General features: G+C 43.4%; 1 protein-coding gene across 5 annotated transcripts in view; it reads right to left on the bottom strand.

Moving 5' to 3' along the window:
• Nucleotides 1–26,937, bottom strand: part of ZFYVE1 (zinc finger FYVE-type containing 1) — a 74,323-nt gene that overhangs the window by 12,368 nt on the left and 35,018 nt on the right. For all 5 annotated transcript variants that reach the window (XM_067731225.1, XM_067731215.1, XM_067731202.1 and 2 more), the window contains 2 exons: nucleotides 14,163–14,667; nucleotides 8,607–8,821 (listed from right to left, as the gene is read on the bottom strand). In XM_067731225.1, coding sequence (XP_067587326.1) covers nucleotides 8,607–8,821; nucleotides 14,163–14,667 — 720 coding nt within the window. The remainder of the gene's footprint in view (nucleotides 1–8,606; nucleotides 8,822–14,162; nucleotides 14,668–26,937) is intronic.

Here is a 26,937-nt window from a genome sequence, read left to right as displayed (position 1 = left end):
ATAAATTAAACAGAAATGGGCTTTCCAGGCTTTAAAAATTATTAAATGCTCGCAATTCCAAGCTTCTCTCAATCCCTCATTCTGAGGCAGCCAGGCACTATTCAGGGGAAGAGAAGTAACAGTAGCTTAAAACAAAATGTTACTTCCTTTAGTAAAAAGGCAAAAGAAATTTTAAGATGAGACTTGGAAAAGGGGCAGATTAGGTTTTAAACTAAGGTTCTCAAGCTCTAAATGGAATTTCGCTTAAGGAGAACTTATTTATTAAAGTTCCTTTCCCTTTTTTCAATGAAACCTACTACCCTGAGTTGTAAACGAAGTGTTTACAAAAGCACATGCTCTCAATGTTGAGTCAGGTCAGGTGTTCAGACAAGAGTAGCGGCAAAGAATGTGTCGAACTAAGGGTGAGGGCCTCACCCACGTGCATTAAAATTCAGCTCCTGCAAGGATAATGCACAGGCTTGTAAGACACCATCTGCCAGCGATGGCCAACCAAGTGGCAATCCTTGACTCAGACCAAAAAAAACAGTCTAATAATACATATATGTCCTGTTCTCTTGGGGTAATTCTGTAAAGAGTAACAGGGAAAACAACTAAGATTTTGAGAGAGACTATAACGGCATATACCTATGAATATTAAAGAGAATAAACGAGAAGCAAGGCAAGTAGAATCACTTACTAGCCTACACGGTCCTCCTCTTACTTCAGAATGTGACCCATCTTTCGGGGACCTTTTCCATGAAGCCTTCCCAACCACTCTAGAAAGACCACGCTTTGCCTTCCCTGAGCACCTGCCGTCCTCAACATCTGAACCACGTACTAAGTGATGAGGTGATGAGGCAAAAGCTATGAGCCTGTTATACGTATTTTACCTCCCAGACTAGATCACTACCACCGTGAAAGACATTTCCTACCTTTGTATCCTCCTCTCACTCCGAGCAAATGTCCTAACAAGTACTCAACTAGGACCTCTGGAATGAAGTGCCCCAGCACCAACCCCCATGTGCACACCAACCCCTGCCCTCTCCTCCTCACCTTGGCCCTGCCTCTGCGCCAGGCTTCATCCCAGGCCCACAGGCCCTCTCTAATTTATGGCTAACTACTCGTTGATTGGCCAAATCACTGATAACTCTTAGGGCTGTATTTCTCAAACAGCTGTGTGCATAACTCTCTGGGGCTAGCTGGTGGAAAAATAGAGCATTATCTTCCCAATGCATCAATTTACTGAAAGATACGGGGAGGAAGTTATTTTCAGATAAAAAACAAACATGGATATAGTATGAAACTAAATGGAAAATTTGCATAAATAAAACATGAGACCCCCACCAAAGTTATTTTAGCTTGCAGGTGGCAGGTCTGCACTCTGTGCCTTTATTTCCTTAGCTATAAAATGGGGGTGCTAGCAGTACCTTCCTCAGTAGGGGTCTCCATGGATTACACTGTAAAGATCAAATGAAGTTACTCATGTAGAGCACTTGGCATAGACTGAGAGCTCAGAAAACGTTAGCTGCCATTATTAATATCATCTTTATTTTTTATGCTGAGAACTCTCTTATTCCCTCACTAATTCAGGTAACACAGGGGATATAAGAACTTCTCTCTTTTCCATGATGGCGCATTGGTCTTCATGGCTGTTTGCATTTGTTGGTGAATATTTAGCTGCAAAAAGATGCTTATGTACCTAAAGCAGTGTTAAAATAAGAAAGAAAGGGCTTCCCTGGTGGCGCAGTGGTTGAGAGTCTGCCTGCCAATGCAGGGGACACGGGTTTGTGCCCTGGTCCGGGAAGATCCCACATGCCGCGGGGCGCCTAGGCCCGTGAGCCATGGCCACTAAGCCTGCGCGTCCAGAGCCTGTGCTCCGCAACGGGAGAGGCCACAACAGTTAGAGGCCCACGTACCGCAAAAAAAATAAATAAAGAAAAAATAAGAAAGAAAAAACACAGAGCTAACTAAGGAATGCAGAAGTTACTAAGGAGGTATAAGGAAAACCAAAGAATAGCATTTTTAGCCCCAGGTAACTGAAAGGGTAACCTAAGTCCTAGTTTTCCTTAGGAAAAATAATACCAAATTTAGCATGAATCCAACAGCTGGGTTGAATTCAGAAGGCATGCCACTCTCCAGTAAATATAAAATTGCAGCCCAATAATAGTGATAAGCACAAGGTTTTTTCTATTCCAAATTCAAGTGGCCTGGTTCACTTCTCTGAAAGTTCTTCAGAAAAATGGGGGCATTTCTAAGTGTCTCAAGGCTAAGCATAAAACGATCTGCAGCCTGATTCCCATGGGACAAATCCCCACAGAACCACCATCATCACCTGCCCTAGACATTATGTTGGCCAAGGCAACAGTAACTTCTTGTGACATCAGAAAGAGAAGAACTCCTAGACCAACCAGCCTCATCACTTCAGATGCTGGTCACCCATCCTCTCAAATGCTGGGTAACACAAGCATCTCATTTCCCTCACAAGTCACTGAAGAGCTGGCAGTCAGTAGTGAATGAGAACTTACAAGCATCAGGAGGACTTACTGCATCATGAGTATGTGAATAAAACAGTAACTGTTAAAAAGAAAATCTGATGTTCACGTGTTTTAGATACGAGGGTAAGGAGACACTGTTTTCCTTCCTCTATAACCTGATTGTTCCTTTCCAGCGTGGACATGACCACCTAATCCACATACTTCGTCCTTCAAAAATTCCAAACATCACATCATTCCAGGGTTTCTTGGGCTCTCCTCCTCCTGAGGTCCCAAAGCCTTAAGAGGCAGGGAAGGACGTTTCCTGAGAAAGCTTGGGAAAGCACTTGAGGCCAATCTGGAAAAGGTTGCCTGGAGGCCAGATGATCTTGAACTTTAGTTGCCTTGGCAACAGTAGGGCTCTTACTACTGAACCTGTAAGTTTAGCCCCAGTCACCAAAGGCTAGCAGTGAATTTTGATTTGAAATGGAGACTCTTATGTAATCCATGATGCCACCCACCCCCCCAAAAAATATAATAACTTTATAAATACTTAATAGGTGCTTCCTGATGTGACAGAATTAGAAAGTCAGAGTTTCTAGTTTTAGAGATTGGAGGCTAAAGGAGATATTACATAAAACCTATCGAATTCAACTTTAAAATTGTTCTCTCCATTATTCAAAACTGTAACTACAGGCAACAATAGTTAATTCAATATTCAATTCCCTTATTCAGTAGGGACCTAAGCATCTCTTTTCTTTAAATAGACTTACTTGATCAGTGAGAATATGCCCTGCTGGTAGGTATCTGGGCTGTTGCTACTGTGGAAACAGAGCAAAGGAGTGAGTGGTCAAGAAGTGGGGGAAATAACCCAGCTGGAAAAAAGGGACTGGAGCCTGGACCACAACATGGCTAAATGGTAGGAAGAGTGATCAGGTCAGCAGGATGAATCGGGAAACATAGGGGCAAGCAGCTAGAGCAGAAAGAGACTGTAGATCTCTCTCTCACTCACGCTCACTCACATACACACACACACACACACACTCACACATTCTACAAACTCCTCAATCTTTCTCATTAATCACATTTCCTTTTCAATAACGAACATGAAAAGAGAATATGGAGAAGGAAAAAAGATTAAACTTCCCTAGGATCCGATATATTTAGGGAGAAAATATACATATACATTATATACATATACTTCTGTATGCACTGACGTAGCACCAAAATTTCTAGAGGCATAAACAAGAAAGTATTAACAACAGTTATCATACAGTGAGAGGGGAGAGGAGAGAAAGGGACTTAAGTCATGTCTTACATGTTTCTGTACTATTTGAGTCGTTTATCACAAACACACATTGCTTTCTAATTTAAAAAATAACTTTTTAAATTAACCAAACACACAAATACAACTTATAAGAATGTCCTTTCTAAAGGCAACTGGCAATATGCATCAGGAACCTTTAAAGGTGACCACACCTTCTGACCTTCTTAAAAGTTGAGTAACTACTGAGAAGGAATACAACACAGGGTTATATAGACTTGGGAGTCAGACTATCTGGTTCAATCTCTCCACCACTTATTAGAGGAGTCATCTCAGGCCAATCAATGAACCTCTCTGTGCCTCCATTTCTCCACCTCAGAGTTGGTATGAGGATTAAAAGAATGAATACACGTGCGGTGCAGAGCACAGTACATGGCATCAGTAAACACTCCAGAAAGGTTGGCCAGCAGTAGTATTGGGAGTTGTAATTTATCCTAAGGAAACAGGCAGAATGTGGGCAATACCTTTAAATACTTGGAAAATATAATAAGGAAAAAGGGAAACTACTATTAAAATAAGGGCAGGGGCTTCCCTGGTGGCGCAGTGGTTGAGAGTCCGCCTGCTGATGCAGGGGACACGGGTTCGTGCCCCGGTCCGGGAAGATCCCACATGCCGCGGAGCCGCTGGGCCCATGAGCCATGGCCGCTGAGCCTGCGCGTCTGGAGCCTGTGCTCCGCAACGGGAGAGGCCACAACAGTGAGAGGCCCGCGTACCGCAAAAAAAAAAAAAAAAAAATAAGGGCAGAATTACTAAATGTAAAAAATGATCCATTCATATAAATGAAAAAGCATGGAGCTATTTTAAAAACATGTTTTCATAGAAATATTTAATAGCATGGAAAAAATGCTAGGCTTCAATGTTCCATGAAAAAAAAGGTATATTAAGTGTACACACATACATCACAACCCCAATTCTCTTTTTAAAATAAGTAGCAAAGAATCATATAATATCCCATTTTTATTTATCTATTTTTTGCACACTGTTTTTCTTTGCTATTACAAGGATGCTACTATTAACTTCCTCACATAGTTCTCTGTGTTCCTGTGGGAGAGTTTCTTTAAGGCAAATTCCTAGAAATGATATGATTAGAATATATATTATGCATATCTTTACCTCTACTATTGCATTTCAAAGTGGTTGTACTAATTTTACTTCCACTGGAAGTTTATAAGAGTTTACATTGCTTCATACCCTTTTTGACATTTTATTGCCAAACTTGTCAGTGTTTGCCCTTGCATGGTTGTGGTCTTAATTTCTTTGATTACTAGAGAGTTGAGATTTTTTTATTTGTGCATCACAGTCTTGACTGCCTCTTATGTGATTTGTCTCTCCATTTTTCCAAAAGGTTTATACATTTTTTCCTAACAATATTCCTGCATACTTTATGTAAAATAAAAAGAAAATCATATAGGAAACAAAATCATATTGGAATATATTCCTAGGCTTCCTGAAGTGTTTACTCAGTGAGTTAGTGAGGAACTGGACAAGGTAAAGCATAAATACCAGGAGAGAAAGAAAAAAAATGGAAGAATCAGAAAGCCAAACAAGTTATTTTGGCACTGATAATTTATCTGCTTATGACCATCCCAGCTCTTTTGTTCCAAAAAGGATTCAAGGCTGCTTATTTTTTTAAAAAATACAACACAAGGGCTTCCCTGGAGGCGCAGTGGTTGAGAGTCCGCCTGCCGATGCAGGGGACACAGGTTCGTGCCCCGGTCTGGGAAGATCCCACATGCCGCGGAGCGGCTGGGCCCGTGAGCCATGGCCGCTGAGCCTGCGCGTCCGGAGCCTGTGCTCCGCAACGGGAGAGGCCACAACAGTGAGAGGCCTACGTACCGCAAAAAAAAAAAAAAAAAATACAACACAAAACAAAAAATAAGTGGAGAAAAATAAACGACCATTATTATCCACTGCTATAAACTATGAAGAGTGTATTTTAACAGCAATAAAACTCTCCTGCGTCAATTTGCCTAATGCAGACCTTAAAGGTAGTTTTCTATTAGAGTGATTACCAGAGAATTAACAACTTCTAATTGAAACAAAACAACAACCAGAAAAAGACAAAAACAATTTTTTCAAGGATTTGAGTAAGTTCCAAGACCCCACAGCTCCCTGGGGAGAGCCCAAAACACATGCTTAAACAGGTAACTCCTTCCCATGCACAGAGCAGTGGGCCCACATCTCAGTACAGCACAGACCCTGCCTCAGAGAACAGAATATATAGGAGCCAGGTAAACTCTGAGGACAGCACTTACCAAGAAGCCTCAAAACTCCAGCTGACCAGGCTCATTTTAATCACAGAAAGCTTCATGAATCATATCACTTCATAAGAATACACTATAACTCTTTTTCTCAAAAGTACCTAACAATGGGACTTCCCAGTGGCGCAGTGGTTAAGAATCCACCTGCCAATGCAGGGGACACAGGTTCGATCCCAGGTCCGGGAAGATCCCACATGCCACAGAGCAACTAAGCCCACACACCACAACTACTGAGCCTGCGCTCTAGAGCCCATGAGCCACAACTACTGAGCATGCGTGCCACAACTACTGAAGCCCACGTGCCTAGAGCCCGTGCTCCACAAGAGAAGCCACCACAATGAGAAGCCTGTGCACCGCAACAAAGAGTAGCCCCCGCTTGCCACAACTAGAGAAAGCCTGCGCGCAGCAACGAAGACCCAATGTAGCCATAAATAAATAAATAAATAAATAAATAAATTTTTTTTTAAGTACCTAACAAACTGGCCTGGAGTAGGACATCCAAGACACCTGAGGGTAGAATCCCTGACCACTAACTACTGCTTAGAGCACTCAGTGTCCCTGAAGGTCTTATTTAAACTTTAAGCTGGGTTAGCTTTGAGAAAACCTAAGGAACTCTAGAATCCAGCCATTGGCCTAGTCGTTCATACTTATCAGATTTTACAGCCCTTTGTATAACATAGCATGGATTCCCCTCTTTTAAAAATGCTTGCAATACTTGGGTGTAATCTTCCACTTGACTACCTTTGAGCCATTACAATGGACAGTAGCCAATAAATCTAAGTATACTTTAACCTCAAATTCTAATTAGAAATATGTATTTCATGAATTATTCAAATATAATCATTTTTCATAGTTTTTTTCCCTTAACATTATTCACATTAGTTAACACTTATGGAAAATTTACTATATACCAAGTACTTTGCTTCTTAAAGTATTTGTTCTCATTTAATCCCCTCCTCAACTTCATTAGGAACTTCAGTAGGAATCCCCTCATCAACTTCATTAGGAACATCCTACTATTGCCCCTTTTTTACAGACGAGGAAAAAAGTCTGAAGAAGTACAATAAGGGCAAGGATTGTTGTCTATCTTATTTTCCACTGTATTCCCAGCACCTGAAACTCTACCTGGCACAAAGATTCACTCATTTATTTGTTGAATGAATGAACAAACGAAAGACAAACTAATTTCCTAAGACCAAGCAGCAGGTAAATGGCAGAAATGGGATTCCAACACAAGTCTGTCTGACTCCAAAGCACCAGCTTTTATAGTCCATTCAGGCTGCTATAACAAAATACCACAGACTGGGTAGATTATTAACAACAGAAATTTATTCCCCACAGTTCTGCAGGCTGGAAGTCCAAGATCAGGGTGCCAGCATGGTGGCCTTCCAGTGAGGGCCGGCTTTCTGGTTCACAGATGGTGCCTTCTCACTGTGTCCTCTCTTGGTGGAAGGGGCTAGGGAGCTCTCTGGGGCTTCTTCTTTTTATTTTTTTTTAACATCTTTGTTGGAGTATAGTTGCTTTACAATGTTGTGTTAGTTTCTGCTGTATAACAGAGTTAATCAGCCATATGTATACATATATCCCCATATCCCCTCCCTCTCACGTCTCCCTCCCTATCCCACTCTGGGGCTTCTTTTATAAGAGCACTTTTATAATGTCACTTATGAGGGCTCCATCTTGATGACCCAATCACCTCCCAAAAGCCCTCCATCACATTGGGCATTAGGATTTCAACATATGAATTTTGGGAGGATACAAACATCCAGCCTTTACCAAGCACTATGCAAAAACCATAAACCATTTTTGAGGGGTAACTTTTCATCCACCACCCCCCCTTTTTCTTTTTAACTTTTCATTTTGATATAATTTCAAACTCGTAGAAAAGTTGCAAGTATAGTACAAGGAACTCCCATATACAATTTACCCAGATTCATAAATCGTTTACATTATGTCCCACTGCAAACTCTTTAAACTCAATGGATTAAGCAAATCAGCATATGCCCAAAGTCTGTTGCTGGGTAAACCAGGGCTGACCTATCTTTACGCAAAAGCACTCCTCCTATCCCTTCCAGTCTCAGGCTCTATGCCCTAACCGTCAGGGCACCCTCAGATCCCTAGCTCAAGTCTTCATGTCCACACTTGCTGTCCCTTCTCCAAATCCCACACTCCCAGCACTGCCCCAAAGGCCCTGCTCCCTCCCTGCTCCTCTGTACTCAGTCTGCAGGCATGGTGACACAGAGGTATACACAAAGCAAACTGCAAAAAAGGAAGCAGAACTGGCAGGAATTGATTTGATGAATTCCTTATAAAGAATGGTAAAATAAGGTTTTTCTCCAAGATGAGGACCTGTCACCTTTTAACTATCATCCAAGATTCCTCCATACTCATGTTCCTGGCAAGATGAGGCCATTCAACAGGTGCAAACTCTACTCATGCCCTTCCTTTCATATATCCTCTCTTTCAAGCCCAGATTTCTAATCACTGGCATCGACAAAAGCTGGAGAATTGAGTGTTCTTACCACCCACTGGTACCCCAATGAGAAGCACTCGGGGCAGAAGCCAACTGACCTTCAGGGCTTTGAAGATGACCCCTGGGTGCCGGGGAGAACGGGTGGTGTTATTCTCTAGTTGTTGCTCCAAAGCACGTCGAAGACCAGAAAAGTCTGTGGGAGGATTGTATGTCCTCGTTCCCTTGTAATGAATGGAACTGAAGGCTTCAGGGAAGCGGCCCAGCTTCCGGAACCGGTCCTGGATGAGCTTCTCGGGCACCTCAGAGGGGTGATCTGGACAAGCAGAAACAGGTACGTGAACAGTGGCCTCTCTTTAAAAGAAAAAAAAAAGTCGCCTGTCTTTCATTATTAAAGGGATATATAGTCTGACTCCGTAAATATAAAGTACATAAACAGGCAGAACTGATCTATGCTGTTGGAATTCAGGTTACCTTTGCCTAGAAGGGAGCACAAGCTGGGACGTGGGTGCTGGTGTGTCATGATCTAGTACTGAATTCACATGTATGCTCAGCTGGTGAAAATGCATCACATATACACTTTTGATATAATGTGCACTTTTTGGTATGTATGTTACATTTCAAGGAAGTGCCTTTTAAAAACAATGTGCTCACTGTAAAAAATCCAAACATGGACTTCCCTGGTGGCTCAGTGGTTAAGAATCCGCCTGCCAATGCAGGGGACATGGGTCCGATCCCTGGTCTGGGAAGATCCCACATGCCACAGAGCAACTAAGCCTGTGCACCACAACTACTGAGCCTGAGCTCTAGAGTCTGTAAGCCACAACTACTGAGCATGTGTGCCACAACTACTGAAACCCACGTGCCTAAAGCCCATGCTCCGCAACGGACAAGCCACCGCAATGAGAAGCCCACACACCACAACAAGAGTAGCTCCCGCTCGCCGCAACTAGAGAAAGCCCGCGTGCAGCAACGAAGACCCAACACAGCCAAAAGAAATAATAAATAAATTTATTTAAAAAGAAAAAATCCAAACATGTCAAAGCATAAAAGGAAAGAAATGTACATCCTCTGCTCCCTCCTCCTCCTCATCAAGGTAACTACAGGCCAATGTTTACACTTTCAGACTTCCTTTTCTTACTCAATTACCAACACATTTATGCAACTTGCTTTCATCACTTAATAACATACTGTAAATATGTCCTTGTCAGGTTATACTCTGAGACATTCCTTATTCTTTTTTAACAGCTACACAGTCTTCTATTCTATGGACGTATTCCACCAGTCACCTACGAACGAACATTTAAAATAAATAGCTACTTTGAAAGTGCTGGTCTTATGCTGGTGAAGCTGTGGACAAACTGCCAACGTGTGAGGGTATCAGCCTCCCCATAGTTTCACCAACATTTATCCAGAAATTTGGGGAGTAGCAGTATAAACAGATGCAATAAATATTTTGGAGGTAAAACTTGGAAGGACTTTTAAATTTCCTTTAATACTTTAACAACAAAATCACTCCAATTAACACTGGAAATGTGGCTTTAGCTCATATTTAAAGGTACAGTCATCAAAGAGAAGTAGCCAAAATTTTGCAGTCAATCCCTAACCCCATCTCCTCCTGAACTCTTCCTGTGAGTCACTCTTGAAGGAAGGAGCAGCCCATCAGCAAGTGACTTCTCCCAAAGGCACCCAGAAGCCTGACCACCTTCACTTTCTCCCAACATCAGCTCACAGCTTGTCCCTGAACAAGTAATCGCTCCCAAATGATTATGGGAGCTTGGTCTGCTCGTTTGTAAAACAGAGATAATTTGCCTACTAACTCCCACCTAGGAATCCTCTGTCCAGAAAAAGACCAGGATCTAACAAAATCCAAAAGTCTACAAGACAGAGAAATATGTAATTATCAATTTGCCCACAATTTTGGCACCTCTCCTACCCTGCATAAACTCTGGCTGTCTTGGTTCCATCTCAAGGTTTCAGGAAACAGTGATGGTATTCCAGAAACAACTCTGGATTTAGGAGTTAGAGACCTTGTTTTGAATCCCAATTTTGCAACCTGCTAGCTGGAACCTCCTTGGTTACATAACCTAAGCTGAGTTCAGTTTCTTCATCTGTAAAATATGGCTGCTGTTGACTGAGCTGAATAACAAGGATATCTTAAGTTAGCGTTTATTTTTAGAAAGTGTTGGGACTTCCCTGGCAGTCGAGTGGTTAAGACTCCACACTTCCACTGCAGGGGGTGCAGGTTCGATCCCTGGTCAGGGAACTAAGATCCCACAATGCCGCGTATCGCAGCCAAAAATTAAAAATAAATTTAAAAAATAAATTCTAAAAAATATTTTTTTAATGTTATTCAGCATTTTTTTTTTGGCTGTGTTGGGTCTCCGTTGCTGCGTGTGGGCTTTCTCTAGTTGCAGCGAGCGAGGGCTACTCTTCGTTGCAGTGTGCGGGCTTCTCACTGCGGTGCCTTCTCTTGTTGGGAGCACGAGCTCTAGAGCACAGGCTCAGTAGTTGTCGCACATGGGTTTAGTTGCTCCGCGACATGTGGGATCTTCCCAGACCAGGGTTCGAACCCATGTCCCCTGCATTGGCAGGTGGATTCTTAACCACTGCGCCACCAGGGAAGCCCTCAGCATTTATTTTTTTAAAAACAAATAAATAAACACCTAGCATAGTGCATGGCACACAGCCAAAAAAAAAATTACTTTTGAAAGGCTAGTTATTTCAAAATCCTGAACTGGAAGTTAGACCTTCCCCTCACCAAAGTTGTGAAGATCCAAAGTGGCATAAAAATGCTGATCACAGGAGGCACCCTAAAGTCAGCATTTCCAACCCCCTCTCCTTATCTCAGAGTCACATGCTAATGAGGCTCTTCTTCCACTCCGGAATATTCTCATCTTCCCACTAGACCCAGGTCCTTCAGATTCTAACTCCTTAATACAGTCCCAGTCTGTCCACTTCCCGCCTACTGCCCCTGCCCTGGCTCAGGCCCCATCACTCCTCACCTAGTACGGTGATAACCTTCTGGCCATCTCCCTGCCTCCAGGCATGCCTCTCTAGTTCATCCTGCAAAAGGCCGCAGGGGATCTTCTGAAAATACAGATCTGATCACGTAACTCCCTGCTTAGAATCCTTCAGGGGCTCTTGTCATACTTGTGACCTCAATCAAGGCCATCCACGCATGATCTGATCCCTGAGTATGTCCACTACTCCCTCCCACACCATCTATGCTTCAGACACACTGAGCCCCTTCATTCAGCAAATATCTGATGAGAGCCTACTGTGTGTCAAGCACTCATCCAGGCTCTTCAAAGGCAGCAGTGAATAAGACAGGCAAGGTTCCTGCCTTCACGGAGTTGCCATTCCAAGGGGAAAAGGCCAAAAACAAGTAAGCAAACAAACAGGATGATTTCAGACAGCGACAGGTGCCCTGATGCACATGAACAAGGTGATGCAGTAAGACTGTGACCACCGGGGTGCAGGAAGGACCACTTTAAAGGAGACACTTGGGAAAGGCTCCAATGGGGTGAGAGTTGAGATGAATCTGAAAGAGGACAGCTAACTGGGGAAAGACTGTTCCAGGCAGACAGAGTAGCATATGCAAAGATGGGAACAGAGAAAAGGCTGGTATAGCTAGCGGAGAGAGTGAAAGGGGGTAACTAGAGAAAGAGTTCAGAAACAGAGGCAGGAGGTAGAGTGAGGACACCGTAATTAGGAGTTTAGATTTTTTTTTTTTTTTTTGCTGCTTTGGGTCTTCATTGCTGCGCATGGGCTTTCTCTAGTTGCAGCGAGCGGGGGCTACTCTTCGTTGCGGTGCGCAGGCTTCTCATTGCAGTGGCTTCTTTTGTTGTGGAGCACAGGCTCTAGGCACGCGGGATTCAGTAGTTGTGGCATGCGGGCTCAGCAGTTGTGGTTCGCGGGCTCTAGAGATCAGGCTCAGTAGCTGCGCACGGGCTTAGTTGCTCCGCGGCAGGTGGGATCTTCCCGGACCAAGGCTCGAACCCATGTGCCCTGCATTGGCAGGCGGATTCTTAACCACTGTGCCACCAGGGAAGTCCTGGATTTTTATTTATTTATTTTTGTCTGCACTGGGTCTTCATTGCTGTGCGCAGGCTTTCTCTAGTTGAGGTGAGTGGGGGCTACTCTTTGTTGTGGTGCGCAGGCTTCTCATTGAGGTGGCTTCTCTTGTTGCGGAGCACAGGCTCCCGTAGTTGTGGCACGTGGGCTCAGTAGTTGTGGCTCATGGGCTCTAGAGCACAGGCTCAGTAGTTGTGGCGCACGGGCTTAGTTGCTCCGCAGCATGTGGGATCTTCCCGGACCAGGGCTCAAACCCGTGTCGCCTACACTGGCAGGCAGCTTCTTAACCAGTGTGCTACCAGGGAAGCCCTGGATTTTATTTTGATTTAGTGGAAAGCTATTGGCAGGTTGGAAGCAAGAGTATGACATGATCTAAATTATAAATTAAGCTTTTAAAAAGCATCACTCCCCATGCTTTGTGGAGGACGCATTGAAGGGGGTGAGAATGGAATCCAGGAACTCACTGTACAACTACCTACAGTTCCCTGGACACAACGAGCTCTTCAAAATACTAGGGGTTTGCTCTTTCTGGAGCATCCTTACTCCCCTCCTCTATATAGCCGAGTCTCTAGAGTTCAAATGTCACCTCCTCTTTCCTAGATCCCATAAGGAGGTGTAAAGGGCCCCTCTTCTGCACTCTCACAGCTCCAGGACCTACATCCACCACAGAACAGAACACGTGTGGTCTCTCCAACTAGACTATCAGCTATTCGAGGGTGGGAACTGTTTTTTGTTTTTCAGCTTGGGGCCCCAGTGCTCAGCACATGACATTGTGCACTTAATAGACTTTGTTGACTGAATGAACGTAAATAATGTAACTGTTTTAGGGGCCCACACTACCGTCCCTACCTGCATCCAATCACTGTCACTGCACCTGCTCCCTCATCCTCCCACTCAGGTGATGCTCTTGCTTCCCATTTCTTTAAGAAAATAGAAACAATAAGACAACTTCCACACACACATCCACCACATCTGCCTACTTACCAGTAACCATGTCCATATAATCTACCTTCTCTCCTGCTGTCATGGATGAACTGTCCATGCCCCTAAGGTCAACCCTCCACCTGTACATCACTCCTGCTCTCTCTCTTACATCTGCACTTCTTCTTTTCTAGTGAATCATTCCCATCAGTACACAAGTGTCTGCAATACCTCACATCTTAAATTTTTAAAAAGGGAAAACTCCTTGAAGTCCCAAATCAGCCTCCAGCTATCACTTCATTTGTCTGCTTCCCTTTATAGAAAGAACTCTTTGAAAGAGGTGAATATACTACCTTAAGTTTTCTCCTTCTGTTCTCTTGATCCCACTCTGATTAGGCTTTCATGCCCACCATCCCTGGGAAACAGTCTTATCCAGATTCCCAAGGACTCTAAACCTCCAAAGCCAACAGGCAATTCTCAATCCACATCCTGATCATGAGCAGATTCTGACGTGGTTAATCACTCCATCCCTCTTGAGACACTTCCTTATGTCTTGCCCCAGCAGAAATTTTTCTGGGCAATCTACCACCACCAAGTTGCTACTGCAGCCCAATGTACCCAGGAAGGTCAACGTGTGACATAGTACCCCATCTACTCACCAGAGCCTAGCAGCTGAGTGTGCACAGTCTCGTGGAAAATGATAACAGCAGGGCCCAGGGTGGACAGGGGGACATCCAGGCCACAGCGGGCAGTGGTAGCCTTGAGCTCCTTGGTGAAGTGCTTCAGGTAAGCTTCTGAGGCGTCCCCAAGGAACTTGAAGAGGTCATTGTGCAGCCGGTCTGCGTGAGTTCGATAGATGACGAGGTCTGAGATGGCCAGGACCTTAAGCAGCAGCCGTGTTCTCTGGCTTAGGTTCACTGTAGCCCCCAAGAGCCCTTCTGTGTCTATCACTGCTACTTTGTGGACTGGGTCATATGCTGCCCACACTCCCACAGTGCAGGACTCCTGGGCAGGGGAGGTTTTGAAGACTTCCCGGCCATAAAAGAAAGTGTGGTTGAGGGTATGAGACTTCCCATCCCCAGTATTTCCAAAAATGGAAACCACTTTCAGATGCTGATCAGGTTTGCAGTCCAATTTCCTAATAAAGTCCTCTTCATTCGTTACCTTCCCAAAAAAAGGAAAAAACAAAAAAGACAATGAAATATGGAAACTGCAAAATAGCTAGAAACACCTGCAAGAAGAACAAGTGCTTCCCAGGGCCCCTTGATTGACTTGTCAAGGTGGCAAGGAAAAGAAGTCCCAGGATAAAAGCCTCTCACCCAGCACTTACCCCTAGCAAACAGCTAACGGGAACTTTTAAAGCCTCAGTCAGTATAAGAACTTAGTGGTCATGAAAGAGCTAAAACTATAAACTCTTAGAAGAAGACATAGGAGGAAATTTTATGACCGTGGATTAGGCAAAGGCTTCTTAGATATGACACCAAAAGCAATACAACAAAAGAAAAAAGAGATAAAATGAACTTCATCAAAATTAAAAGCTTTTATTCTGCAAAGGATTCCATCAAGTGAAAAGACAACCCAAAGAATGGGAAAAATATTTGCAAATCACATATCTGATAAGGGACTAGTGGTCCAGAATACAGAAATAATTCCTATAACTCAACAAGAAAAAAATAACCTAATTAAATATTAAGCAAAAAATCTGCATAGACATTTCTCCAGAGAAGATATATAAATGGTCAATAAGCACATGAAAAGATGCTCAACACCATAGTCATCAGGGAAATGCAAATCAAAACCACAACGAGGGGGTAGGGAGCGGGCAGCGTTTAAAAAAAAAAAAAAAAAACCACAACGAGATATCCCTTCACACCCACTAGGATGGCTATGATCAAAAAGATAATAGCAAGTTTTGGTGAGAATATGGAGAAATTTCAATGCTCATACACTGCTGGTGAGAATGTTAAATGGCACAGCCACTCTGCAACACAGTGTGGCAGCTTCTCAAAAAGTGAAGCATAGACTTACCATATGTCTCAGTAGTTCCACTCCTAGGTATAAACCAAGAGAACTAAAAACACATGTCCACACAAGACCTGAACATGAATGTTCATAGCAGCATTATCCATAATAGCCAAAGGTGGAAACAAGCCACATGTCCATCAACTGATGAATGGATAAACAAAATGTGGTATATCATACAATGAAATATTATTCAACCATAAAAAGGAAGTACTGATATATGCTACAACGTGGATGAACCTTAAAAACATTATATTAAGTGAAAGAAGCCGGACACAAAATGTTACATATTCTATAATTCCATTTATATGAAATGTCCACTACAGGCCAATTCATAGAGACAGAAAGTATGTTAGTGGTTGCCAGAGGCTAGGGGAAGCAGGAATAGGGAGTGACTGCTAATGGTACAGGGTTTCTATTTGGGGTGATGAAAATGTTCTGGAATTAGATAGTGCTAAGGGCTGTATAACTTTATAAATATACTAAAAACACTGAACTGTAGAATTGTATACTTTAAAAGGATGACAAATACATGGCATGTGAATTACATCTAAATAAAACTGTTTAAAAAAAAGAAGAAGAACTTATTAGTCAAATTTTATCCATCCATAATTCCTCTGTACAGTTTAAAGAACACTGCAGTCCTTGTAAAAAGTCAGGCCAGGGGACTTCCCTGGTGGTCCAGTGGGTAAGACTCCACGCTCCCAACACAGGAGGCCGAGGTTCAATCCCTGGTTGGGGAACTAGATCCCGCATGCATGCTGCAGCTAAGAAGTCCTCATGCCACAGTGAAGATCCCACGTGCTGCAACTAAGACCCGGCGCAGCATGAATGTGTGAATGAATGAATAAATAAATAAATCTTTAAAAAAAAAAAAAAAGTCATGCCAGGAAGGAAGAGACCTGGTGCCAGTGAGATCCCAGGCTGCAGCTCCAGAAAGATGCTCAGGGTCTCTAACTCTTATAATACAGAACCCCGGGGTCAAAGCTCCTAATTCAAATAGGCAGTGTTCTACTCCAGCTAAAGGAGTGATGAACCTTTACACCTAGCATCCTCCAGCCACAAGAGAAAAAACACTGCTGTCATTGTCACTGTTACTGTCATTGTTCTGTCATTAACACGGTTCAGCTGGGAACTACATATCCTAGAATCCCTTTCCCCCTACGATTCTGGGTTAGAGTTGGCCAAAGAGGAACGTGCATAAAATCTGGAAGGCAGAAGTGAAGGGCTGGCCATCCCTTTCTGAAGGTCTTTTCACAGTCAGATACAGTACAAGTCATAATCAGAGGGGCCCTGTCAGTTCTCCGGCTGGATTCCCCAGGTCCCAAATCTTTTCTGTGTGCATTTTTGTTCCAAAGGCTCACACCTGCAACTCTTCTTCAGAGGCCGGTTATCAGGCTACTAGACTTAGTCAAAATCACCTGGGAGTTTACAGCCCCTGAGGGTGACCCTTGGAAATGACCTATGGCTGCAAACATCACGAAAGCTATGAGGCCACTCACATGCCAGAGCTCCCCTGGGGGCCAGGCTGGAGTGGCCTTTGGAGGCCTGGTTGCATCCTGCCTACACCACCCACAATAAGTCACTCACACAGGACCCTGATTCTCAAGTCTGCTGGTTTGATAAAGAGAAGTTAGAGAAATGTAGACAGACCACTGGGTGTGATAATATGATGTCTTCATTTCTCATAACTCATCAAGATGGTAAACCACTCATTATTCTATTAATAACATCACTACTGCTACGTTAATAGCCTTAATGTTAATGATAATATTAATAATTTCATTTACTGAATGCCCACTGCAATGACAGTGCCCTTCACTAGATCCATGAGGGCAGAACTGAGTCTATCTTTACATCCCTAGTACTTCGGACACAGCCTGGCACATAAGAGGAGTTCAATATCTAGTTACTGAATGAATGAATGCCAGGCACCTTGCTAGGTACTTTAACCACTTTTCTCCACCTTGTATCTTCCACAGGGCTTAACACACAGCAGCATTTGATAATGGGCTCACTGATCTCCCAAGCAACCGAGAGGAACAAGAAGTTACACAGAACAGCCCATTCTGGACTGGTGTCACTCAGTCAGCCTTGTTCCAAGCTGCTAAGCTGGACACAAAAGAAACAAAACAAAATCTCCATAAACCTCTACCAGCAAGGAGTCAGATAAGGTCAGAGGGCCGGCTGCAAGAGCCATGAAACAGTCCTGGGGAAGAAGACTCAGCCCAGGTGTTTTCTCCCCTGGAAATCTACTCCTTCATGAATCTGTTACCCAAAAATCAACAACTGCTATCCAGGATACTCAAGAGTGGGCACCTGAAAAGGGGCCTGTAGGAGCCGTTAGGTACAGAATTAAGTGTCTCAAGATTCATATTGATTAAGTACCACCAAATGACATACATAATATATAGAAATAGCTCATTCGAGTCAGCATTTGGGGATACTACTTTGGAACCAGGTGTCCTGGGGTATGTTAAACATACAAGTTCATGTGTTGGGCATGTGCAGATGGGTCCAGTGCAAAGAATTCTGGGAGGTGGAGCTCAAACCTCAGGCCGATTTTTCTAACAAGGAGCCCTAGATGATCATTTAATATGCACTGATAGCACTTTTTCACATGTAAAATGAGGATATAACCATCTTTGCCTCCCCTGACTGGGTATTGGCTGCTAATCAAATCAACAGATAAATAAGAAAATGCCTGGCAAACTGAAACCATGCTTCATTTTTCCTTCTGCATTTCACATTATTTTGCTCCCTGTTACGCTATTCAATTCATCCTTACCCTGTGGGCATTTTCCCCTGAGCCAGGAAGGAGAGAACAGCCTAGGTGGTAGCAAGACTGGTTTTCAATCAGGGGAGGAGAAGGTCAAGAAAAGATAAGAAGGACTTCCCTGGTGGCGCAGTGGTTAAGAAGTGGTTAAGAATCCGCGTGCCAGGGCGTCCCTGGTGGCTCAGTGGTTAAGAATCTGCTTGCCAATGCAGGGGACACGGGCTCGATCCCTGGTCCAGGAAGATCACACATGCCGCAGAGCAACTGAGTCCGTCCACCACAACTACTGAGCCTGCGCTCTAGAGTCCACGAGCCACAACTACTGAAGCCCGCATGCCACAACTACTGAAGCCCGTGTGCCTAGAGCCCATGCTCCGCAACAAGAGAAGCCACAGCAATGAGAAATGAGACATGTTGGAAATGGTCCTCAGCCCTTACATAACAGCAAAAGCAGGAGCAACACCCCAAAGCCGCTCCTCCCCAACCTCCCGCCTTCAGTCCTCCTCCAGCTTGCGTGGACCTCAGGCAAGTCAGAAACACCCAATTCCACTCCCATCTTTGCCACTATGTGGCCTTGGAAAAGCTACTTAACTACTGAAGCCTCAGGGAAATGAGATAATAACAGATACTACTGAAAGGACTAAATGATAAAGCACACAAAGGGCACAGCACAACGCCTGGCAGCAGTAGGCACTTGATGAATATCACTCATTATCTGTAAAGACAAGGCCACTGGGAAAGCCTCCAGGGGCACGGCAGCAGCACCAGCAGCGGGGCTCGGGCCTGCTTGTGGCTCTGAAATTGCTCATCCAGGGACTAAAGTAGCCAATGTGGTGAGATCTAAACTGTTCTATCTGAAAATGAAAGATCTCACTGCTTGCTCCTGATAGCTCCTTTCCACTCCCGGTAAGCAAAGCAACATAGTATTATTAATACTGACTTTATAGCTGACTCTTAGTCAAGGTACTATCTAATATCATATCCATCTTGAAGAAACCAAACGGTACACCCCTCTCTCTATCACTGTCTCACCCATAAAGCTTTTCACTTTGTGTAGAGTTCCAAGGAGAGTTCCTAAAATGAAATGTAACAGTACTCGATCATCTCCACTGTTCCAATTCAGAGTTCAAAGCAGTTTACAGCAGTGCAAAGTCAACCTCTGCCCCAAGCAGGCAATGGGAATGATGACAGTCTCCCTCAAGAAATTCCTTCTTAGGGACTTCCCTGGTGGTACTGTGGTTAAGAATCTGCCTGCCAATGCAGGGAACACGGGTTCAACCCCTGGTCCGGGAAGATCCCACATGCCGCGGAGCAACTAAGCCCATGTGCCACAACTACTTAGCCTGAGCTCTAGAGCCTGTGTGCCACAACTACTGAGCCTGCGTGTCACAACTACTGAAGCCTGTGCCCCACAACAAGGGAAGCCACCGCAATGAGAAGCCCGCACACCACAACGAAGAATAGCCCCCGCTCACCTCAACTAAAAAAGACTGTGTGCGGCAACGAAGACCCAACACAGCCAAAAATAAATAAAGTAAATAAATTTAAAAAAAAAGAAATTCCGTCTTAGCCATCAGAGAATTATTCCAAGAAGAATGACCACATGGGCTTTGTTCTGAGGAGGCCTTAGAAGGGAAAAGCAAGAGATGGGATAGAAACTGAAGTAAAAAGGCTTGGAAGGAAGAAAGTTCAACAGAGACTAAAAGTTAAACTCCAAAGACACCGGCAAACACTCCAAAGCAAAGAAGCTCCGCACTGAGGTCCTTTCAGTTCTGGTCTCTCTGGGTGAAAAGGATCTGATTTGTACCAACGACAATCAGACAGTCCTCTAAATTTTTATGGTGTTCCCTTAGCTGAGGGCAAAAATCAGCTCCTTCCCCAAAGTAATGGAAAGGGCTCAGGGAAGCGTGGCTGCTCCCCGCCACGACCTAAGGCTCATGATAAATCCCACCCCCGAGCCAACGAAGACAATTTTATCTCTCTCCACTGAGATTCTAAAATTAATCTAAATTAATAAATTATTCCCAAAGTTAAGTTCCCACTAATTACTTTTATGTGATGGTCTGTGGGTTATTCTCCTTTCATTCCGTTTTTGCCTGAGTTCAGAGGAAGAGACAGAACCCAAAGAAACCAAAACAGATTCTTGATCTTATCAGAACTGGGACCACTATTCCAGAAGGAAACTAAAACTCGATTACTTCATTTAATCTGTAGACCAAAAACAGTTGCCTGCCATTTCAGTAAACAAAGAATGCTGCCTGCCATCCTGGTAAACAACGAATGTTGCCCCCATCAAGCCATCAGTCACTGCAGCCACCCCTCCCCCCATGGTTCACCCTGAGGGGGATTCAGGATGGAGAAAAACAGGATACTGACCCTAGGTAGTGAAGATGTATAGCAAAGGAATAATTTTAGTGAGCCCAGACTCTTGCATGTTCCCATACACAGAAAAGCACTAAAATCATTAACCTGAGGTGTCTGTTCTTTGTGATTAGAAGTAATCTTTTGATGTTGGACGACAAGGTTTTTGGGGGGGTTTTCCCAGCAAAAACTCCCATATATCCTGGCTCCTCCCTTAACCCCTATGAAACAGTTCCTCAGAGCCATCTAAGAGGCTGTAGTCCAGGCTATAGTCCTCAGTAAGGTCACAGAGTAAAACATAATTCGCAGCTTTTAGGCTGTGTTTTTTTTTTTCAGTCCGCAAATCAACAGACATGTATCAAGCTTCATCTAGTGTCTGGCACTGACCTAATGATGTTAGACCAGCACAAGTATAGAATTTAGGTAACAATTTCCTTCTTCTGTGGGAAGGAAAGGAGAAGCGGAAAGTGAGGGAACTCAAACTCCAGCCAATGATTTAAGTCCATGGCCTAATTTTCAGGCAGAATTTTACTTAAACAGTTTCATACAGATCAGTAGCCACTCCATTTTTAAAGTCCAAAACCAAAGGAGGTTCCATTCCAATAGCAAACTCCTATTGCCAGAAAGTTCTAGTAAGCCTGTTTCCCCCAACCCAGCTAGTTCAGAAAATTACCTTTCATTCTATCCTCAAAGGAGTCTATATTTTTGTGTTTATCCATGTATGTGTCAATAGAGTTTCATGTTAAAACAACTGTTTCTCAATCAAATGTTTTCTTAAGACCGCTGAAGTCACAAGATGGGCCTTGCAAACACATGGAGCACATTTGATAAGGGCAAAGATCACTTTCTTCCACTCCAGTGTCCCCAAAGAGTTCCATTACTTGAGAGGTCAGGAATTCTCCTACCATGTCTTCTAACTACCAGTGGTGCTTCTGACACATAGCCTCACAGCGCTGCCTGCAGCTCCCCTCCTCCTCTAGCAGGAAAGAGAAATGTTTCTGTGTAGAGATGACCCACAAAATAAAATTTTTTAAAGGGTCATTTTTAGCACCATGGTCAGTTTCTTTGACTTCACCCAGCTCATCCAGTTCAGCTCTCCATTTATATCTCCATAAAAAGTTTTCCAAAGCCATGCTGAATTCTGAGGACAGACTGGAAATACCAAGTCATCCTCAAGATCCACGTTATCCTCAAGGGACTCTTCCAAGGGGCTTCCAGATGGAAGATGGAGGCCCCCTTTTAAGTGGCATAGCCTTATCAGATACCCATATCTGGCCAGCTATAAAAACAGACACACGCTCTGGTAAAGGCTCTAGGACCTAGCAGTAACAACACCAGGCTAGACAGAAGACGAGAGCTGAGCACAGGGAACTGTATTCAATATCCTATAATAAACACCAATGGAAAATTTTTTTTAATTTTTTAAAAAGAAAGAGCTAGGCCATCATCAAAAACTCTAGAAACAATAAATGCTGGAGAGGGTGTGGAGAAAAGGGAACCCTCCTGCACTGTTGGTGGGAATGTAAGTTGATACAGCCACTATGGAGAACAGTATGGAGGTACCTTAAAAAACTAAAAATAGAACTACCATATGACCCAGCAATCTCACTACTGGGCATATACCCTCAGAAAACCGTTATTCAAAAAGATACCTGTACCACAATGTTCACTGCAGCACTATTTACAATAGCCAGGATATGGAAGCAAACTAAATGTCCATCGACAGATGAATGGATAAAGATGTGGCACATATATACAATGGAATATTACTCAGTCATAAAAAATAACGAAATTGAGTTATTTGTAATGAGATGGATGGACCTAGAGTCTGTCATACAGAGTAAACTAAGTCAGAAAGAGAAAAACAAATACCATATGCTAACGCATATATATGGAATCTAGAAAAATGGTACTGATGAACCTAGTGCCACAGCAGGAATAAAGATGCAGACGTAGAGAACAGACTTGAGGACACGGGGGGAAGCGGAAGCTGGGACGAAGTGAGAGAGTGGTATGGACATATATACACTACCAAATGTAAAATAGATAGCTAGTGGGAAGCAGCTGCACAGCACAGGGAGATCAGCTCAGTGCTTTGTGACCACCTAGAGGGGTGGGATAGGGAGGGTGGAAGGGAGGCTCAAGAGGGAGGGAATATGGGGATATATGTATACATATAGCTGATTCACTTTGTTGTACAGCAGAAACACAACATTGTAAAGCAATTATACTCCAATAAAGAGGTTAAAAAAAAAAAAAAAGAAAGAGCTAGGTTCAGATCCACCTCTACCTGGATCACACTATGGACAATTTACTCAACCCTTGCTCACAGCCTCCATTCCTCACCCACCATCTCTGATAACATTTTCCCATTATTCCTGGTTCCGAGCTTCCCACTACAATGTACTCCAGGCTGGCAAGGGTCTGGGCCATGTTGTTCACCGCTGTAGCCCTAGCACAGAGCCTGACACGTAACAGGAAATCTACACTTATTTGTTAAAAGAATGAATGGACACAGCACAGAATGTCTAAATGCTATATTCCCTCTGGGGAAGGGAACAGCGTAGTGTTACCATTAAGGGTCCAATCTGCCTCGACCACTCACTGACTTTAGAATAAAGAAGTTATTTAACTTCTCTGGGCCTCTGTTTTCTCTCCTGTAAAATGAGGATAACAACACAATCTACTTTACAGGGTCACTGTAAGGATTAAGTGAGTTATTAATGCACATCAAGCACTCAGCACAGTGGAAGCATGCAGTAAATGTGAGAGAAGTGCTGACTGATATTACTGCTGCAGTTGCCCGAGTCTGCCTCTAGGCCACACTCGTCACCACCACCGCAGAATTTCATTACATTATCGATCCCAAGCAAAAACCCTCCAGAGGGAAGGTTTCCAATAAATGCCTCATTAAAGAATCAGGGATAATGGGACAAGTTAGAAATTTACTCAACACATGCCACCCCCTCCCTCAAAAGGATGTATATTTTCAATTAAAAGAAAAAAGCTGTTAGGACTTCCCTGGTGGCGCAGTGGTTAAGAATCCGCCTGCCAATGCAGGGGACACGTGTTCATTCCCCGGTCCGGGAAGATCTCACATGCCGCAGAGCAACTAAGCCCGTGTGCCACAACTACTGAGCCTGTGCTCTGGAGCCCGCGAGCCACAACTACTGAGCCTGCGAGCCGCAACACTGAAGCCCACGCACCTAGAGCCTGTGCTCCGCAACAAGAGAAGCCACCGCAATGAGAAACCCGTGCACTACAACAAATAGTAGCCCCTGCTCGCCACAACTAGAGAAAGCCCACATGCAGCAATGAAGACCCAATGCAACCAAAAATAAATTTTTTTAAAAAGATGTTATAAGATTGCATAATACATATATTATGCATAAGAAAGCATTCAGTCTTCATAACTATGAAGTCACATGATTCCAAGAATTATTAGTACACTAGAGACTCCCTAAAGTGCCTTTCTCACAGTTTATGTTGAAGATCTTAATGGATGACACAGCTTTATAAGGAGATCTTTGATGTCTGAGGTGGACACTGAAAGGGGCCTGGTTTCTGTTCTACATGGAATGTGATAGTGGAGCCCTGGTGAAGTAACAGTATAGCATATAACTATTTAAGTAACAATAGTAACCACTCCAGCATTATCACCCTCCTCTGAATTTCCATGATGGCCTCTCTGTACTGCTCTGAGGTCATTCACCTTATTTCTTTTTTTTTTTAATTTATTTATTTATTTTATTTTTGGCTGTGTTGGGTCTTCATTGCTCTGTGCAGGCTTTCTCTAGTTGCGGCGAGCAGGGGCTACTCTCTGTTGTGGTGTGCGAGCTTCTCATTGCGGTGGCTTCTCTTGTTGTGGAGCACGGGCTCTAGGCGCATGGGCTTCAATAGTCGTGGCTCGCAGGCTCAGTAGTTGTGGCTCACGGGCTCTAGAGCGCGGGCTCAGTAGTTGTGGTGCACGGGCTTAGTTGCTCTGCGGCATGTGGGATCTTCCCGGACCAGGGCTGGAACCCACGTCCCCTGCATTGGCAGGCGGACTCCTAACCACAGCTCCACCAGGGAAGCCCCACCTTACGTCTATGTATTTGGTTGTTGTGGTTGTTGTTGCTCACCGAGCAGCTTGTGGGACCTCAGTTCCCCGACCAGGGATCAAACCAGGGTCAATGGCAGTGGAAGCCCAAGTCTTAACAACTGGACCGCCAGGGAATTCCCTATGTATTTGTTTTCTATTACCACTCGACTGTCCTCTCCTCAAGGGTGAGTTCAGTGTCTTAGTGCCACTTTCTATCTCCCTCAGTTGTCAGCACATCGTAGGCACTCATTAAATGTTTGCTAAATAATGATTAAACTGATTTATTCTCATTAATACATTTTATTCATTCGACAAATATTATTTGAGCGCCTACCATATGCCAAACACTGTTCTAGATGAGGATGAAGAGAAGGGGAAAAAAATCACTGTCTGATCAAAATGTTCTAAAATTGACTGTGATGATGGGTGCATAGATCTGCGACTATACTAAAAGCCATTAAACTGTACACTTCAAACGGGTGAATCGTATGGTATGTGAATTATATCTCAATAAAACTATTTTTGAAAAAAGTAAATGCAACCTTAAAAAGGATTGAGATACTAGTGGCTTTCTTCTATTGTAAAATTAAGATCAAATTGTATACTTTTCTGTAGTTCTGTATTTTCAGTATTTTAACATGATAAGTCTATGTTATTTTTATAATTGGAAAATAATAAACATTGTATAAAAAAGACACACAAAAAAACCCACTGCCCTCTGGGATGGACTGCTTAACAGGTACAGGGTTTTCTTTTGGGATGATGAAAATGTTTTAGAACTAGACAGAGGTGGTAGCTGCACAACATTGTGAATATACCAAATACCAATGAACTGTTTGCTTTAAAATGGTTAATTTTATGTTACATGAATTATACCCCAATTAAAAAAAATCACTGTCCTCATAAAGCTTACATTGTAATGGAGAGAAGAAAGACAATAATCAAACAATATATATGGTGGACATAAAAAATGTCCATCGACAGTGAGTGAAGATATCACGGTATATCCACACAATGGAACAAATTACTGGCCACAAGGACCAGAAAGGTGTGCAGAAAGAATTACAGGATTCTCAAACAGCCTCTACTCAGAGACAAGTACAAAAGACAGTGGGGCTTTCCCAGGAATGAAAGCCTCTGCCATCCCTCCCCAGTCTTGCTTAACCGCTGAATTTTCATTTTAAAGTATTTTTCACAGAGATTGCTCAAACTAATAAGGCATATAATTGACACTCAATAAATGTTTATGACTGCTGTTGAATGATACTTGTAAACTGAATTAAGCTCTTTGAAAGAAAAGGTTATGAGAGATTATGGAAAACAGTTTAGCCATGTAGATGACATATTCGCCAGGCAGGAGAATGGGCTGAGAAGTAGAGGAATTTCTAGAATACTCTATGACTGCTTACCTGGGGTAAGAACCCCAGGTTCTTAACTTGAACCTGGGGTGTCTGTGTCTACATGCCAGAATCAGGCTCTGTCTATTCCCTTCCAGTACTCTAACATCTACAGTCAAATTCCCTGGGAAAGACAACAATAATCCAGGCAACAAGTAGAAGAAAATCAGGAAGGAGGAAAAAAAATTCCAGAAGCTACCAGAAAACAGATCACCCTCCAGTGAAGTCAAGCCAGAGGTCAGGTGCTTACGTGTGGTGGGTATACATACTTCTCTGCCCAAGGACACCAAGCTAACCTCACAAACTTGTCAAAGAGAGCCTCTTAATTACTGGCCAAAAGCCATTGAAAAGAGGGGCAAAATGAACAAAACATCCTCCAGGGAAACATCCACCCTTTCCTGCCTCCAAAAGTTCCTCTGTGTCCCTTCCCATAGGTGTTTCCAATTCTTGCCTGGAACTTTCTACATCCTTGTTTTCTTTCCCTCCTTTGTGGTCTCGCCCATTAGCTTTCCTCTGGTTGCCCCTCACTGATCAAATGTGCTCAATACATTTAGCAGTTCTAACCTCAATCAGAGATAGTTTCTTGGAAGTTCTTCCCAAAGCAGGCAGGACTCCCCTGAAAAGTCCAGCCAGTCATCAGAAGGCTTCCATGTGACACAATCTGCAGGATAAACTCAAGAGCAGTACAGCCAGGAGATGCATCCACAGGGAAAACATACACTGTCAACGTAATAAGAAATCTGCCTTTTATATTAACCCTGACTCAAAAAGCCAAATGTTTGCTGAATTCCAGAAAA

Source organism: Pseudorca crassidens, chromosome 1 (genome assembly GCF_039906515.1).
Source record: "Pseudorca crassidens isolate mPseCra1 chromosome 1, mPseCra1.hap1, whole genome shotgun sequence".
Classification (NCBI taxonomy): Eukaryota; Metazoa; Chordata; class Mammalia; order Artiodactyla; family Delphinidae; genus Pseudorca; species Pseudorca crassidens.
The sequence above is the reverse complement of the archived record's forward strand: the minus strand, read 5'-3'. Positions and strand labels throughout refer to the sequence as shown.